Source organism: Capricornis sumatraensis, chromosome 6, assembly GCF_032405125.1.
Source record: "Capricornis sumatraensis isolate serow.1 chromosome 6, serow.2, whole genome shotgun sequence".
Classification (NCBI taxonomy): domain Eukaryota; kingdom Metazoa; phylum Chordata; class Mammalia; order Artiodactyla; family Bovidae; genus Capricornis; species Capricornis sumatraensis.
In genome coordinates this window covers 60,157,559-60,174,648 of record NC_091074.1, presented here as the reverse complement: position 1 = coordinate 60,174,648, position 17,090 = coordinate 60,157,559, and the positions used below count along the sequence as shown (strand labels likewise).

Sequence of the window (17,090 nt, the reverse complement as noted above, 5' to 3'; positions counted from 1 at the left end):
ATGAAAGAAAAGATAATTGACTGAGCCCTGTCACTGATGAGGTGAGAAGGAATGGGGTTCAGTGAAGAAATACAGGAAGCAGACTAAGGCAGAAGAGCAGTTAATTTGCCATGGTAACAGGAGAAAAGCTTGAATGTGTGGTCACAGGTGAAGGGAGAAGGTTAGATGCACCAAACAGTATAAAAATGACACACACAAAAATTAGTTTGTTGAGGCCCACATTCTAACTTCTTTATTGTTGTTCAGTCACTAAGTTGCATCTGACTCTTTGTGACCCCATGAACTGCAGCATGCCAGGCTTCCTTGTCCTTTACTATCTCCCAGAATTTGCTCAAATTCATGTTCGAGTCAGCGATGCTATCTAACCATCTCATCCTCTGCCGCTCCCTTCTCCTTTTGCCTTCAATCTTTCCCAGCATCAGGGTCTTTCCCAATGATTCAGCTCTTTGCATCAGGTGGCCAAAGTATTGGCGCTTTAGCATCTATCCTTCCAATGAAAATTAAGGGATGATTTCCTTTAGGATTGACTGGTTTAATCTCCTTGGAGTCCATGGAACAAAGCCATGTCTCTGCTTTTTAATACTTTGTCTAGGTATCCACAGTGATTTTGGAGCCCAAGAAAATAAAATGTGTCATTGTTTCCACTTTTCCCCCTTGTGTTTGCCATGAACTGCTGGGACTGGATGCCATGATCTTAGTTTTTTGAATGTTCAGTTTCAAGCCAGCTTTTTCACTCTCCTCTGTCACCCCCAGCAAGAGGCTCTTTAGCTCCTCTTAGCTTTCTGCCATTACAGTGATACCATCTGCATATCTGAGGTTGTTGATATTTCTCCCAGCAATCTTGGGTCCAGCTTGTGATTTATGCAGCCTGGTATTTTGCATGATATACTCTGCATATAAGTGAAAAAACAGGGTGACAATACATAGCCTTGACATTCTCCTTTTGCATTCTTGAACCAGTCCACTGTTGCATGTTCAGTTCTAGCTGTTGCTTCTTGACCTGCATACAAGTGTCTCAGGAGACAGGTAAGGTAGTCTGGTATTCCCATCTCTTTAAGAATTTTCCATAGTTTGTTGTGATCCACAGAGTCAAAGGCTTTAGTGCAGTCAATGAAAGAGCAGTAGATGTTTTCTCAAATTCCCTGGCTTTCTCTATGATCCAAAGAAAGTTGGTAATTTCATCTCTGGTTCCTCTGCCTTTTCTAAACCCAGCTTGTTTATCTGGAAGTTCTCAGTTCACATACTGCTGAAGCCTCTCTTGATGGGTTTTGAACATAACTTTGCTCCCATGTGAAATGAATGCAACTGTATGGTAGTTTGTACATTCTTTGGCATTTGCCCTTCTTTGGGATTGGAATGAGAATTGACCTTTCTCTGTCCTGTGGCCACTGGTGAGTTTTCCAAATTTGCTGACATACTGAGTGCAGCATTTTAACAGCAAAATTATTAGTTCATCGAAGCCTGCATTCTGACATCTTTAGCTATGCTATCTATGTTCTACAAAACTGAGAAGAATATATATCTTATGAGATTATTGTTAAGATTAAAAGCTATCTATTTTAGGGCTTAGGAGAGTGTGTAAAGTATAATAGAGTGGCAAATGTTAAATATATTACTATTATTATTATTTTCATGCAGCCCAAATCATATAACTCTAATTCTTACATTTAATTTTATAGCCCCTTAGCATCAAATAAAGTGCTATTAACATCTTTAAGAGAAAGAGTAAGTTGTCACCTGTGACATGGTTTCTCTTAAGCAATTTTGGCACATTAATTCTAAAGGGGCGATAAATTGAATCAATTTTGATTTTGTTAAAGTCTTTGAAAACTGTTCCATTTTACCAGGTCAAATACTTAAACAAACAGAGAGCACTTTGAAATTCAATATTTGCTATATTTTTTGATTAGCAAGCAGAAGTAAAGAATGCAATCAATACCTGGACTCCCTGAGCAAAATTTATTTCCTTTGTGAAAAATCCTTCTTGATCCTTAGTCTTCTCTCCTGCCACCAGGCTCTCCAGATGTCTTGGTATTGCTGTCATCCTAGTCTGCCTCATTAACAACTCCTTCTTGGACCATTTCAACCTTCCCCTCTTGCCTTTCCATCCCTCACCCCACCTGCAGTCCATTCTCTACACAGCAGTGATGTTTTCAAATTGTGTATTCCATCAGGCTGCTACTCTGCTGAAAACCTCCACTGGCTTTCTCTATGGGATTAAAAGGCAAATGCCCTCCATGGTTTAGGAGGCCCTGCTGAGCTGCCTCCTGCCTACATCTGTGGCAGCCTTCTACTGCCTGCTATCTGTTCCTGTTGCTCCCAACACCCAAATAAACATTCTGTTATGGAAATACACCCGAATCATTCTCCACTCAGAGTGCTTTTTTTGCTCTTGCTGTCCCTTCTGCAGAGAACATTCCTTTTACATCTATTGACCTGACTGGCTTCTTATCATGTAGGTCTCCATTCATATATTGCCTCCTCCTCAAAGATGACTCCCTGTTCTCCCTAACTAAAACATGCTTCCCCAGCCCCCCACCCCTAGTCATCAGTTTAACTCCATTCATCACTCTTAGCCTTAGTTCAATAGTCTTGATAGTTTGGGGCAACTTTTAGGCATTACATAAAAAACTTAGATGTCTCTTCTCTCTTTTACCTACAGTGTGGAAGTTCACTAAGCTTAATAAAAAGAAGAAATTCCAATTCCTGTACTTTGTGGATGATGTAGGTAAAACTGTAATAAGTTACAGTGACTTTAAATTGCCACATGGGTTTTCAACTGGTTCCTTGAAGGAATTATTTTATTACTCATTTATTCCCTCATTCCTTAAATAACTCAGCCAATATATCACTTATTTCTTTTGTTATTGTGCTCTCTAATCTAATTTTACATAAAGTAATTATCCAATTATTTTCCATATATTTGACAATGTTATATAAATAGCAGAAATTAAAATAATTTCAAAGAATATAAATTTTACTATTTCATTTGATGCCTGATAATGGAAGAATGAATGAGTTCTTTTACTTGGAAAAGACTGTCTAATATATGACTTTCAAAGTAATAAATTATATAGTCACAGATATTTAGAGAAACAGCCTTTGGGAAATAATTCAAGCCACATCATAGATAACTGAAATGAATCTGTATACTGATAGGCTATTTTAATGAAATTAAAGATGAGCTAATATAAGGCAAGTAAAATTGAAGGTGAGTATAGACATAGGAAGAACAAAATAAATGACATTACAGAACTCAAAAAGTCTATACTGACTTTTATCATATTATTTTAATCTACCATTATAAGTAACTAAACAGAACCATCTAGAACTCCACAGTGTGGAAATGATATGGGAGAGAATAATTGGGGGTTGAGAATATATATATATAAAGTTTTATGGAAGGACAAGCTCTCCTTCTTGGAAAAAAAACACATATATATGGTATTTCTTGAGCACCTGTTGTGGTCCAGGCATTGTGTCAACTGCTCTATATGCATTATCATCTCACTTACTACTCATAACATCTTTGTAAGTAAATGCCATTTTTGCCCTACTGTAGATGAGGAAATGGAAGCAGAGAGGTAATTTGATGTAAATCAGTCAGAGAACAGTAAATGACAAATCCTAGACTCAATGGTAGCCTAAGTCCCAAGCCCCATGTGTATTAAACACAAGAAAACCCTTTCATGCTGATCTTATCACATTTAAATGAGTCACTACTACCTTTCCATAATTAGATATGCAATGCTGAGAGCTAGAATAATTTGTTTTTTATAAGAACTATTTCTTTTGTTACTATCTTAACTCTAAAAGTATAATAAATTGTTTGTTTTAAAACTAAAGTCCTTGTTTTTCCAGATTAAAACCTTGAAAGATCCTCTATGGAAAGTAGAATCAACTATGGGATTTCCATACTCCAAAATTTTTAAAAATGAAAATAAATGAGTCCTATCCTATGGAATGCCCCAGATGGATACCCATGCTGCACTGTTAGGTGAAAACAGCAACATGTACAGACATATGACCCCCATTTGGCCCCAGTGAATGTGGACAGAGTATGGAAAGATGCAGCCCATACTCTTAGCAGTAGTGTTCTAGTTGGATAGGAAATCTATTTTAATTTGATTGTTACAGTAATGATCATCGTAACAGGCATGGGTTACTTTTATAAGTAATGATAAGCATAGAATAATTTTTTTCAAATTATTCATTTCTGAATATAATCTTCCTACATGTTTGCTAGTTTTCTCAGATCATCTTGTTTATAATCTTAGCTCTTTCCTTCTTCAGTCAACATACCACATTTGTGTTTGTTTTTTATATTAGCCTTCCAGTTAAGACTTTCAATGAATGAAAGATTCACTAGCAAAAATAAAATTGAAAACTATCGGTCCACACCATGTGATTCAATGATAGCTATTGAATCCAGGACATTCTCTCCATATATGGGCATTTTCATGAGGCTTTGTGCATTACTGACATAAATAGATCCATTTTAATGAGAAATTTCAGATTGTTCTTTATTGTGTTAAATGCTAGACACAAACAGTTGAAAATGAAATCTGAACTAAACATGACTTATTTAACTTGAATAACCATTCCATCAATGATATATACAGAGAATAATAATAAGTAGTCCAGAGCTTTGGTAATAATATCACCAGATTACTTAGAGTACATTTATTTGGTGTTCCGGCAACCCTGAAAGGAAAAGCCTATGTAACAACTTAGAACATTATCCTATTGTTTCAAAGGTTCTAATGTAGCTGAAAATTGACAGAGCTAGGAATGTCTGAACCAAACCTGAGCTACATTTAGAAAGTGCATACAGAACAAGTACAGAAGCTTTTCCTCCAGGCTCTTTCAGAATAACCAGGAAATGGCTTAGTCCAGTCTTCTGATTAAAACCCTAACACCAGTCCCACAAAGGTGAAAGAATGATAATTATTTGTACTCGAGCGGCCATATTAACTGCATGCACTTCACTGCTTCAAATTAGGGCTGCATTTAAACAACCCTATGGTTCAGATGTTCCAGCTGGTTTTAGAAAAGGCAGAGGAACCAGAGATCAAATTGCCAACATCCGCTGGATCATCGAAAAAGCAAGAGAGTTGCAGAAAAACATCTATTTCTGCTTTATTGACTATGCCAAAGCCTTTGACTGTGTGGATCACAATCAACTGTGGAAAATTCTGAAAGAGATGGGAATACCAGATCACCTGACCTGCCTCTTGAGAAACATATATGCAGGTCAGGAAGCAACAGTTAGAACTGGACATGGAACAACAGACTGGTTCCAAATAGGAAAAGGAGTACGTCAAGGCTGTATATTGTCACCCTGCTTATTTAACTTATATGCAGAGTACATCATGAGAAATGCTGGGCTGGATGAAGCACAAGCTGGAATCAAGATGGCCGAGAGAAATATCAATAACCTCAGAAATGCAGATGACACCACCCTTATGGCAGAAAGTGAAGAGGAACTAAAAAGCCTCTTGATGGAAGAGAAAGTGGAGAGTGAAAAAGTTGGCTTAAAGCTCAACATTCAGAAAACACAGATGATGGCATCTGGTCCCATCACTTCATGGGAAATAGATGGGGAAACAGTGGAAACAGTGTCAGACTTTATTTTTTGGGGCTCCAAAATCACTGCACATGGTGACTGCAGCCATAAAATTAAGAGACGCTTACTCCTTGGAAGAAAAGCTATGACCAACCTAGATAGCATATTCAAAAGCAGAGACATTAGTTTGCCAACAAAGGTCCGTCTAGTCAAGGCTATGGTTTTTCCAGTAGTCATGTATGCATGTGAGAGTCGGACTGTGAAGAAAGCTGAGCGCTGAAGAATTGATGCTTTTGAAGTGTGTTGTTGGAGAAGACTCTTGAGAGTCCCTTGGACTACAAGGACATCCAACCAGTCCATTCTGAAGGAGATCAGCCCTGGGATTTCTTTGGAGGGAATAATGCTGAAGCTGAAACTCCAGTACTTTGGCCACCTCATGCGAAGAGTTGACTCATTGGAAAAGACTCTGATGCTGGGAGGGATTGGGGGCAGGAGGAGAAGGGGATGACAGAGGATGAGATGCTGGATGGCATCACTGACTCGATGGACATGAGTTTGAGTGAACTCCGGGGGTTGGTGATGGACAGGGAGGCCTGGCATGCTGCAATTCATAGAATCGCAAAGAGCTGGACACGACTGAGCGACTGAACTGAACTGAACTGATGGTTAACATAATTCTCAGTGATTAAATTAGATTTAACAAACATTCACTGAGTATTCACTAGAATTCAATGTACTTTATGGGAAATGGCAACCCACTCCAGTATTCTTGCCTGGAAAATCCCATGGATGGAGGAACCTGGTAGACTACAGTCCATGGGGTCGCAAAGAGTCAAACAGGACTGAGTGGCTTCACTTTCTTTCTTCTGGGTTTGGAAAGCCCATAAATGTACATAGAGTACCAGCTCTGCTCTTCAAGAACTTATTATTTAGTGAGAAAGATACATGCAAAACTATCTGATACAGAGTGCAACACAATAAAGACTATACAAACCACCAGGAAGAACACAAAGTACAGCGAAAACAGGGTAGAGATCACATATACTTAACTCTAGTTTGGGCCCTGAGAAGGCTTCTGGGAAGAGGTAACAGTTTAGCTGCAGTTCGATGGTCAGATAGGATTTGTCTGTATAGCTGTAGGTCATCAGAGAGAGGGAAGGACCACATACTGCAGAGAAAGCACTATGTGCTACTGGCCAGTGAGAGTGGAGTATGCTTCACGGACACAGAAAACAAACCTATGGTGATCAAAAGGTAGAGGGAGTGGGAGGGATAAATCAGGAGTATGAGATAAATACACTTGCTGGTGTTGTTTAGTTGCTAAATCATATCCAACTCTTCTGTGACCCTATGGACTGTAGCCAACCAGGCCGCTCTGTCCATGGGATTTCCCAGGCAACAATACTGGAGTGGGTTACCATTTCCTTCTCCAGGGGACCTTCCTGACCCAGAGATTGAACTCACATCTCCTGCATTGGCAGGCAGATTTTTTAGCACTCTACCACCAGGGAAGCCCATTAGTAGACTACTATACATAAAATAGGTAAGCAGTAAGGATTTACTATATTGCATGGGAAACTATGTTCAATATCTTGTAATAATCTATAATAGGAGATAAACTAAAAAATATATATGCAGTTGAATCACTTTGCTGTACACTCGAATAACACAACATGGTAAATCAAATATATTTCAATACTAGTAATAAAAGAGTGGTGAATGATGAAATTCCAAAAGAGTAAACAGAGATGAGGAAGCAAAAAGAAAGCTGTGGTACATATACACAATGGAGTATTACTCAGCCGTTAAAAAGAATTCATTTGAATCAGTTCTGACGAGATGGATGAAACTGGAGCCGATTATACAGAGTGAAGAAAGCCAGAAAGAAAAACACCAATACAGTATACTAACACATATACATGGAATTTAGAAAGATGGCAATGACGACCCTGTATGCAGGACAGCAAAGGAGACACAGATGTGTATAATGGACTTTTGGACTCAGAGGGAGAGGGAGAGGGTGGGATGATTTGGGAGAATGGCATTGTAACAGGTATACTATCATGTAAGAATTGAATCGCCAGTCTATGTCCGTCGCAGGATGCAGCATGCTTGGGGCTGGTGCACGGTATTACCCAGAGAGATGTTATGGGAAGGGAGGTGGGAGGGGGTTCAAGTTTGGGAACGCATGTACACCCGTGGTGGATTCATGTCAATGTAAGGCAAAACCAATACAGTATTGTAAAGTAAAATAAAGTAAAAATAAAAATTAAAAAAAAAAAAAAAAGAGGTCAGGCCCAGGTCAACAATTGCCTAACATGAACATGATTAAAATGTGTGCTTTAAACTCACACATATAGAGAACAAACTAGTGGTTACCAGTCAGGAGAGAGAAGAGAGGAGGGGCAATACAGGGGAAAGGAATTAAAAGGTACAAACTATTAAGTATAAAATAAGCTACAAGGATAGATTGCACTACATGGGGGAAGATAGCCAATATTTTGCAATAGCCATTAATAAGTATAACCTTTAAAAACTGTGAATCACTATACTATATACTTGCAACTTATATAATATTATGTGTCAACTATACTTCAATAATTTTTAAAAAAATAAAGTAAAAAAAAATGTATGCTTTAAGTTACCCAATGGTCCATTCACAAGTGAGAAAGAGAAAGGAATTGGTTTTGATGGAATATTACAAGTATCTATCCCTTAATCTTTATTTAATTTAAATAAGACAGTATTTCTTAAGATCTATAATTTGAAACAGATATTGTATATTAAATTTAATGGTTCTAGTTACATTAGAATTAGGGGAGGCGTGGTCAGTGAATTCTTTAGTGAAATCAAGAAAATGATGATGAGTTAAGCTGCCAGTTAGGGATTGTGGGAAGAGCATAAAAATAATTTTGTTCTGGGAAAGAGGTAAAGGTCTGTCCTGGGATAGAAGGAGAGGACTACCCAAGGGATATGCACAGAAGGGTGTTGTGGGACAATCCATCAACACCACCTGGAGGGTTTCAACATCTCTAATTCTCAATCTCATGGTTTCAGGAATTTATCCAAATTAAAAATTAACATATTGATGAGTACTACTACACAGTTGGAAAAAATAAGACCTGATGCTGATTGTGGCTCAGATGAAGAGCTCCTTAGTGCAAAATTCAGGCTTAAATTGAAGAAAGTAGGGAAAACAACTAGGCCATTCAGGTATGACCTAAGTCAAATCCAATATGATTATACAGTGGAGGTGGTGAATTGATTCCAAGTGATTAGATCTGATAGACAGAGTACCTGAAGAACTATGGACAGAGGTTCATAACACTGTACAGGAGGTGGTGACCAAAACTATCCCCAAGAAAAAAAAAATGCAAGAAGGCAAAGTGGTTGTCTGAGGAGGCCTTACAAATAGCTGAGAAAAGAAGAGAAATGAAAGGCAAAGGAGACAGGGAAAGATACACCCAACTGAATGCAGAGTTCCAGAGAATAGTAAGATGAGATAAATAAGCTCTCTAAGTGAACAATGTAAACAAAGAGAGGAAAACAATAGAAAGATCTCTTCCAGAAAATCGGAGATATCAGGGAACATTTAAGACTAAGATGGGCACAATAAGGAAGAGAAATGGCAAGGACTTAACAGAAGCAGAAGATATTAAGAAGAGGGGGTAAGAATACACAGAAGAACTATACAAAAAAGGTCTGAATGATCCAGATAACCACAATGGTGTGGTCACTCACCTAGAGCCAGTCATCCTGGAGTGTGAAGTCAACTGGGCCTTAAGAAGCATTGCTACAAACAAAGCTAGCAGAGGTGACAGAATTCCAGTTGAGCTATTTCAAATCCTAAAAGATGATGCTTTCAAAGTGCTGAACTCAATATGCCTACAAATATGCAAAACTCAGCAGTGGCCACAGGACTGAAAAAAGTTTTCATTATAATCCCAAAGGAAGGGAATGCCAAAGAATGTTCAAACTACCACACAATTGCACTCATTTCACATGCTAGCAATATTATGCTAAAAATCTTTCAAGCTAGGCTTCAGCAGTATGTGAACCAAGAACTACCAGATGTACAAGATGGATTTAGAAAAGGCAGAGGAACCAGAGATCAAAATGCTGACATCTACTGGATCATAGAGAAAGCAAGAGAATTCCAAAAACACATCTACTTCTGCTTCATTGACTACACTAAAGCCTTTGACTGTGTGGATCTCAACAATCTGTGAAAAATTCTTATAGCGATGGGAATACCAACCAAATTACCTTCCCCCTGAGAAACGTGTATGCAGGTCAAAAAGCAACAAGTTAGAAACAGACATGGAACAATGGACTGTTTCAAAATTGGCAAAGGAGTACGTCAAGGCTGTATATTGTCACTGTGTTTATCTAACTTTTTTTTTTTTTTTCAAATGCAGAGTACACCATGCAGAATGCCAAGCTGGATGACTCACAAGCTGGAATAAAGATTTCCAGGAGAAATATCATCAACCTCAAATATTCCGATGATGCCACTCTAATGGCAGAAAGTGAAGAGAAATTAGAGTCTCTTGATGAAAGTCAAAGAGAAGAGTCAAAAAACTGCCTTATAATTCAACATTCAAAAATGAAGATTATAGCATCTTGTCCCATCACTTCACTGCAAACAGATGGGGCAACAGTGTAAACAGTGACAGATTTTATTTTCTTGGGCTCCAGAATCACTGCATATGGTGACTGCAGCCAAGTATTACAAGACCCTTGCCCCTTGGAAGAAAAGCTATGACAAATCTAGACAGTGTATGAAAAATCAGAAACATCATTTTATCAACAAAGGTCTATATAGTCAAAACGATGGTGTTTGCAGTATCATGTACAGATAGGAAGGTTGGATCATAAAGTTGGCTAAGTGCTGAAGAATTGAGGCTTTCAAACTGTGGTGCTGGAGAAGACTCATGAGAGTCTCTTGGGCAGCAAAGAGATCAAACCAGTCAATCCGAAAGGAAATCAACCCTGAATATTCATTGGAAGGACTGATCCTGAAGCTGAAGCTCCAATACTTTGGCCACTTGATATGAAGAGCTGACTCAAGTCTCTGATGCTGGGAAAGATTGAGGGGAAAAGTAGAAGGGGGCAACAGAGGATGAGATAGTTGGATGGCATCACTGATTCAATGGACATTAACCCAAGCAAATTGCAGGAGATAAAGAAGGACAGGGAGCCTGGTGCGCTGCAATCCATGGGGTCACTGAGTCGTACACAGCTTAAGCAACTGAACAACAACTCATATTGATGATGCTAACACTCATATTAATAAATATTTCCCTTGAACAAATCTAAGCATCTAAATATACCTCTGTTCTTATCAGAGGCAACTCTTTAACCCTTAGCTTATTTGCAGGACAGATATGACACACAATCCTGTCTACTGACTCAGTGTAGAGCTCCATCCATTCCTCTAGTTGGGAGAACTGGAAACCCATTTCAGAAGTGGCTTCATGATCACCAAGCAACACAGTTTGAACTGAGGTCTTTTTAAAATACACAAAGAGCTCATGCAGCTCTATGTAAAAAAAAAAAACCCAAACAAACCAATCAACAAATGAGCAGAAGATCTAAAAAAGACATTTCTCCAAAGAAGACATACAGATGGCCAAAAAGCACATCAAAAGATGCTCAACATCACTGATTGTCAGAGAACGAGGTATCACCTCAAACCATTCACAATGCCACCATTAAAAAGTCTACAAACAGGAGAACAAGATGGCAGAGGAGTAGGTGAACACGGAGCACATCTCTCTCCACAGATAGATCAGGGATGTGCTTTCAGACACAGAACTGCACGCAGAACACCAGTTAAGAATAGACAGGAGTACCTGACCAGTGGAAGAGAATATATAGAACCAGGCAAAACTTGGTAGGACAAAGGAACTAGGGGGAAAAACAGGAGTGTTAGTGGGACTGGACCTGCCCTCGACGGGTGGGGGAACTGAAGCAGGGGTCTGACCCCACAGCAGGGCAACTGTCTGAGTCAGAGGAGAAACATTTAAGGCTGAGAGTGAAACAGCTGATCTGTGGCACCCTAAATAGAATGAGAATCAGACAGCCCTTGCTGCAGCCATACATATCCTGGACAGGGATGCGGGTCCTCTGGAAGGCACAGCGGCTACAGACTGTGGTCTGCCAGTCTTTTCTGTCAGGGACGTTCTCCAGACGAGAATACTGGAGTGTATTGACCAATACTGGTTGCCATACCCTTCTTAGTTCAGTTCAGTTCAGTTGCTCAGTCGTGTCTGACTCTTTGCGACCCCATGACCTGCAGCATGCCAGGTCTCCCTGTCCATCACCAACTTCTGGAGTCCACCCAAACCCATGTCCATTGAGTTGGTGATGCCATCCAACTATCTTATCCTCCATCGTCCCCTTCTCCTTCCAATGAACACCCAGAACTGATCTCCTTTAGGATGGACTGGATGGATCTCCTCGCAATCCAAGGGATTCTCAAGAGTCTTCTCCAACACCACAGTTCAAAAGCATCAATTCTTCTGTGCTCAGCTTTCTTTATAGTCCAACTCTCATATCCATACATGACCACTGGAAAAACCATAGCCTGACTAGACGGACCTTTGTCGGCAAAGTAATGTCTCTGCTTTTGAATATGCATACCCTTCTAGAGCACTATATTTCCTGCTGCCCTAGCCACCAATTTCCCTGAGCACCTGGTGCTGCCAGAACTCCTGCGACCCAAGCAGCTGCACCACCTCCACACCTGGCCTCACAGGGGCAAACCCAAGTCCTCCAGGGCAGCCCCAGGAGCAAATCCCAGTGGACAACCCACATGCAGAGCTGGAAATAAAACCACAATTGAAATCTAGGGGCAGTGTGGCTAAGGAAGAAGACCCCAAACCTTCCTACCAGCTATACAAGCTGTAGATTAAGTCCACATGATCAACTGGGCAGGCTCTGTGTCTATGGAATTTATAAAAGGACATTGAGAGCTCCCACAGAAGAAAATACCCTAGTTCTGACAGCAATAGAGATTGGAGGCAAGAACACACTGGAGTAGGATCAGATTAGTCTCAGCTGCCCCCACAACAGGTCCAGAGATCAGCACAGTGTTGGAGGGCATCCTAGGGAGGTGAGACGGACTGTGACTCCCAGCGAGGAAAGGACTCTGACAGCAGTGACTCAAGAAAAACATTTATTATTCCTATATTTCCACTTGTTCTGTAGATTCTGATATTTTTTTCTTCTTTCCTTTTCTTTCCCACTTTGCTGTAGTTGTCAATTTTAATGGCATTATAAAATCTAATTAAGCTCTTGAGATTTTTTTTTTTCTTAGTCACATTTTTAATTGTTGTCATAAACCTCTGCCTCTACATTGGGCTTTTGCAGTTCTGTGTATTTTTCCCTTTTTTTCTTTTCTCTTTTTTTAATTTTAATATTTTCAAACCTATTATTTTTTCCTACATTTATTCCTTCTTTTGTTTTTCCTACTGTTCTTTTCCCCTGGCAGCTGATTAATGTATATAAATATTCTCTATCTACCTCTATCTAACTTTGCATATCTATTCTTTCTTTTCTTTCTTTCCTTTCCTCTGAACGTATTTGTTAGTTTTACTTTCATTGTTTTATTCCCCAGTTGGCACCTTGCTTTAGTTTTGTTTTCCAGTTTGTGCTTTAGTTAGTTTTGCTCTTAACTGATTGATAGATATAATTTTTGGTTTCCTTTGTTCACTGGGTCCATCTATTGTACTCTATTATTGCTGGACTGTTTTGATTTGGTTATGGGTGTATATGTATATGTGTATATTCACTGACACTTTTTACTGTTGTCATAAGCCTCTGCCTCTACACTGGGCTTTTGTAGTTCTGTGGAGTTTTCCCTTTTTTCTTCTCCTTTTTTTCTTTTCTCTTCTTTATAATTTTAACTTTTCATTTTTTTAAACCTATTATATTTTTTCTACATTTATCCCTTTTTTTGCCTTTCCTACTGTTCTTTCCTCCTTGCAGTTAATCTTTAATATATAGAAATCTTCTTTATGTATCTCTATTTAACTTTGCATATCTATTCTTTCTTTCCTGTCCAAGGAATAAAACCACCTTATGACCATATGAAATTCATCATATGAATAAAACTAGGAATAAAACCACCATATGACTCAGCAATCCCACTCCTAGGCATATACCCTGAGGAAACCAAAACTGAAAAAGATACATGCATCCCATTGTTCATTGCAGCACTCTTTACAATAGCTAGAACACGGAAGCAACCTAGATGTCCGTTGACAGAAGAATGGTTAAAGAAGTTGTGGAATATATATATATATATATATATATATACATACACACACACAATGGAATATTACTCAGCCATAAAAAGGAATGCCTTTGAGTCAGTTCTAACGAGGTGGATGAACCTAGAACCTGTTATACAGAGTGAAGTCAGAAAGAGAATGATAAATATTGTAAAATCTAGAAAAATGGTACTGAAGAATTTACTTACAGGGTAGCAGTGGAGAAACAGACATAGAGAATAGACTCATGGACATGGGGAGAGGGCAGGAGAGGGTGGGATGTATGTAAAGAACAACATGGAAACTTAAATTACTATATGTAAACTAGATAGCCAGTGGGAATTTGCTGTATGGCCCAGGAAACTCAAATAGGGGCTCTGTATCAACCTAGAGGGATGGGATGGGGAGAGAGATGGGAGGGAGTTTCAAAAGGGAGGGGATATATGTATACATGGCACCCCACTCCAGTACTCTTGCCTGGAAAATCCCATGGATGGAGAAGCCTGGTAGGCTGCAGTCCATGGGGTCACTAAGAGTCGGACATGACTGAGCGACTTTACTTTCACTTTTCACTTTCATGGATTGGAGAAGGAAATGGCAACCCACTCCAGTGTTCTTGCCTGGAGAATCCCAGGGACGGGGGAGCCTGGTGGGCTGCCATCTATGGGGTCACACAGAGTCAGACACGACTGAAGCGACTTAGCAGCAGCAGCAGGGCTGATTCATGTTGAGGTTTGAGAGAAAACAACAAAATTCTGTAAAGCAGTTATCCTTCAATAAAAATAAATTAATTTTTTAAAAAGTCTACAAACAATAAATTATGGAGAGGGTGTGGAAAAGAGAGAACCCCCCACACTGTGGGTGGGAATACAAATTGACACAACCACTGTGGATAAGAACATGGAGGTTCCCAAAACAACTAAATGCTGAACTATCATATGATCCAGCAATTCCACTCCTGGGAAAAACTATCTGGAGAAAAATATAATCTGAAAGGATATGTGCATCCCGGTACTCATTGCAGCACTGTTTACAATAGCCAAGACACAGAAACAAGCTAAATGTCCACCAACAAAGGAAAGGATAAAGAAAATGTGGTACATATACATAATGGAATATTACTGAACCATCAGAAAAAATGAAATAATGCCATTTGCAACAACAGGGATAGACCTAGAGATTATCATACTAAATGAAACAAGTCAGAGAAAGACAAGTATCCTATAATCTCACTTATATGTGGAATCTAATTTAAAAAAATGAAACAAATGAGCTTATTGACAAAAAAGAAACAGAGTTACAGATACTGAAAACAAATTTATGGTTACCAGGGAACTCTACTCAGTATTCTGGGATAACTTACATGAGAAAAGAATCTGAAAAGGAATGAATACATGTACATGTTTCACTGAATCACTTTGCTGCACACCTGGAACTAACATAGCATTGTAAATAAACAATACTCCAATAAAATTAAAATGAAAAAAACCTACCATTCTAACACCGTTTTCGAAGGCTTGCCGAGTGAGTGGCGCTGGTCCATCCACAGTCTTGCCATCATCATCTGGACCCCAGCTTGCACTATAAATGTGCACATGCTGGGGATTGAAGCTAACTGATTTTGCTTCAACCATATCCGTGACATCTCCATCCAGCATTCGAACTCCTTCAAGACAGAAAGGAGAAGCAACTCTATTAGAAGCTTTCTCCAAACAGACCAAGATATATTTCAATTGCAGCATTTTAAAATGGAAACTATATTGCATGTAAAAGATCAAAACTTCTTTACCAACTGTTCTCTTTTTCTATGTTTCCACATTCTCTCCCTTCTCTTTATCCCTGTCTTAAATGAGTGCTTGATAAAGAGAGCCTCAAGCAATCCATCTTCCCTAACCTTTTCTTCATTAGGTTCCTTGTACTCATAATTGGTATGAAACATTCTAACCTAAGCAGTCTTCAAAAATTTGGAGAGCTGCCAAGTTGGAGTGCTCCAATTTCCTCCATATTTAATATTATCTCCTAATCTGAAATACTGATGTGAACTTAATATATTACTTCTTTGCCAAGTTATTTATTAAGTCAAATAATAAATGAGAATGCCCTCTGTGCATGTAACACATCAAATAATTCTCAAAGGGTTTTGGCAATGTTTAGTCATTAATCTTCATGTAAGTATTCCCACCAGACAGATAGGAATTTATTATTAACCTTAATTTGCTAAAATAGACTAAAATCTTAAACATAAATTTTATGTCAAAGCTTTCTTTCTTCTTTTAATTTTATAGACTCTCAATAGCAATGAAACATCTAATTGTTAAGTAAACATATCTTTCCTTCAGCTGAAGCTATATACCATCACTGAGACATCATAGTATTTTAAAATTGTATCTTTATAGCCCAAATTTACTCCTTAGGAAAATGTTGTTATCTAGTAGGATTTCAAGTTTTATTGGTTACCAATAAATGAGGATTAAATAATAAAACTCTAAATCAGGCAGCTTTAGAGGCAATGTGGCTTGAGGAACCGGTAGAATATAAAAAATATTCTTGAAGGACATATATATTTTTTGTGCTTTTACAAATGTTTAACTTAAAATTACAAACATAGAAAAACACAAAGAATGACAATGAACCCAGATATAACCAGGGCTCAACAACTGTTAACATTTTGCCACATTTTCTTCACCTAAAAATATAAATACTAAGCTAAACCATTTAAAATTACATGACAGATAAGACACTATCCTTTAATATTGTTTCCAAAAAAGGGAAGAAATAAACACCCACTCAACCTTAAATCTCCCCAAAACACCCCTAAAGATTTTGGCTGCTATATCTCATGACTATCTTTTCCTCTAGACTTGCATATTTTTAAAGGAGATGTATTATATATAAACAGGTGGGTTTCCCAGGGGCTCTGTGGTAGAGAGTTCACCTGCCAATACAGGGGATACAGGAGACAGGGGTTCGATCCCTGGTTCAGGAAGATCCCTTGGGAGAGGAAATGGCAACCCATTCCAGTATTGTTGCCTGGAAAATCCCATGGACAGAGGAGTCTGGCAGGCTACAGACCATCCAGTCACAGAGTTGGACCCAACTGAGCACATGTGCATGAAAAATAGGTGATGTAAAAAACAAAGGTTTTGAACATACCCCTTTAAAAATTACCGGAATGGAAAAGATACTTTGAAAACTCTTCAGCAGTTTATTCTGTGGGAGAAAACTACCCAGCCAGATGCTCTGCACAC

General features: G+C 38.7%; 1 protein-coding gene across 3 annotated transcripts in view; it reads right to left on the bottom strand.

Moving 5' to 3' along the window:
* PCSK5 (proprotein convertase subtilisin/kexin type 5) overlaps positions 1–17,090 on the bottom strand; it is a 500,900-nt gene that overhangs the window by 302,186 nt on the left and 181,624 nt on the right. For all 3 annotated transcript variants that reach the window (XM_068974738.1, XM_068974739.1, XM_068974741.1), the window contains exon 7: positions 15,336–15,508. In XM_068974738.1, coding sequence (XP_068830839.1) covers positions 15,336–15,508 — 173 coding nt within the window. The remainder of the gene's footprint in view (positions 1–15,335; positions 15,509–17,090) is intronic.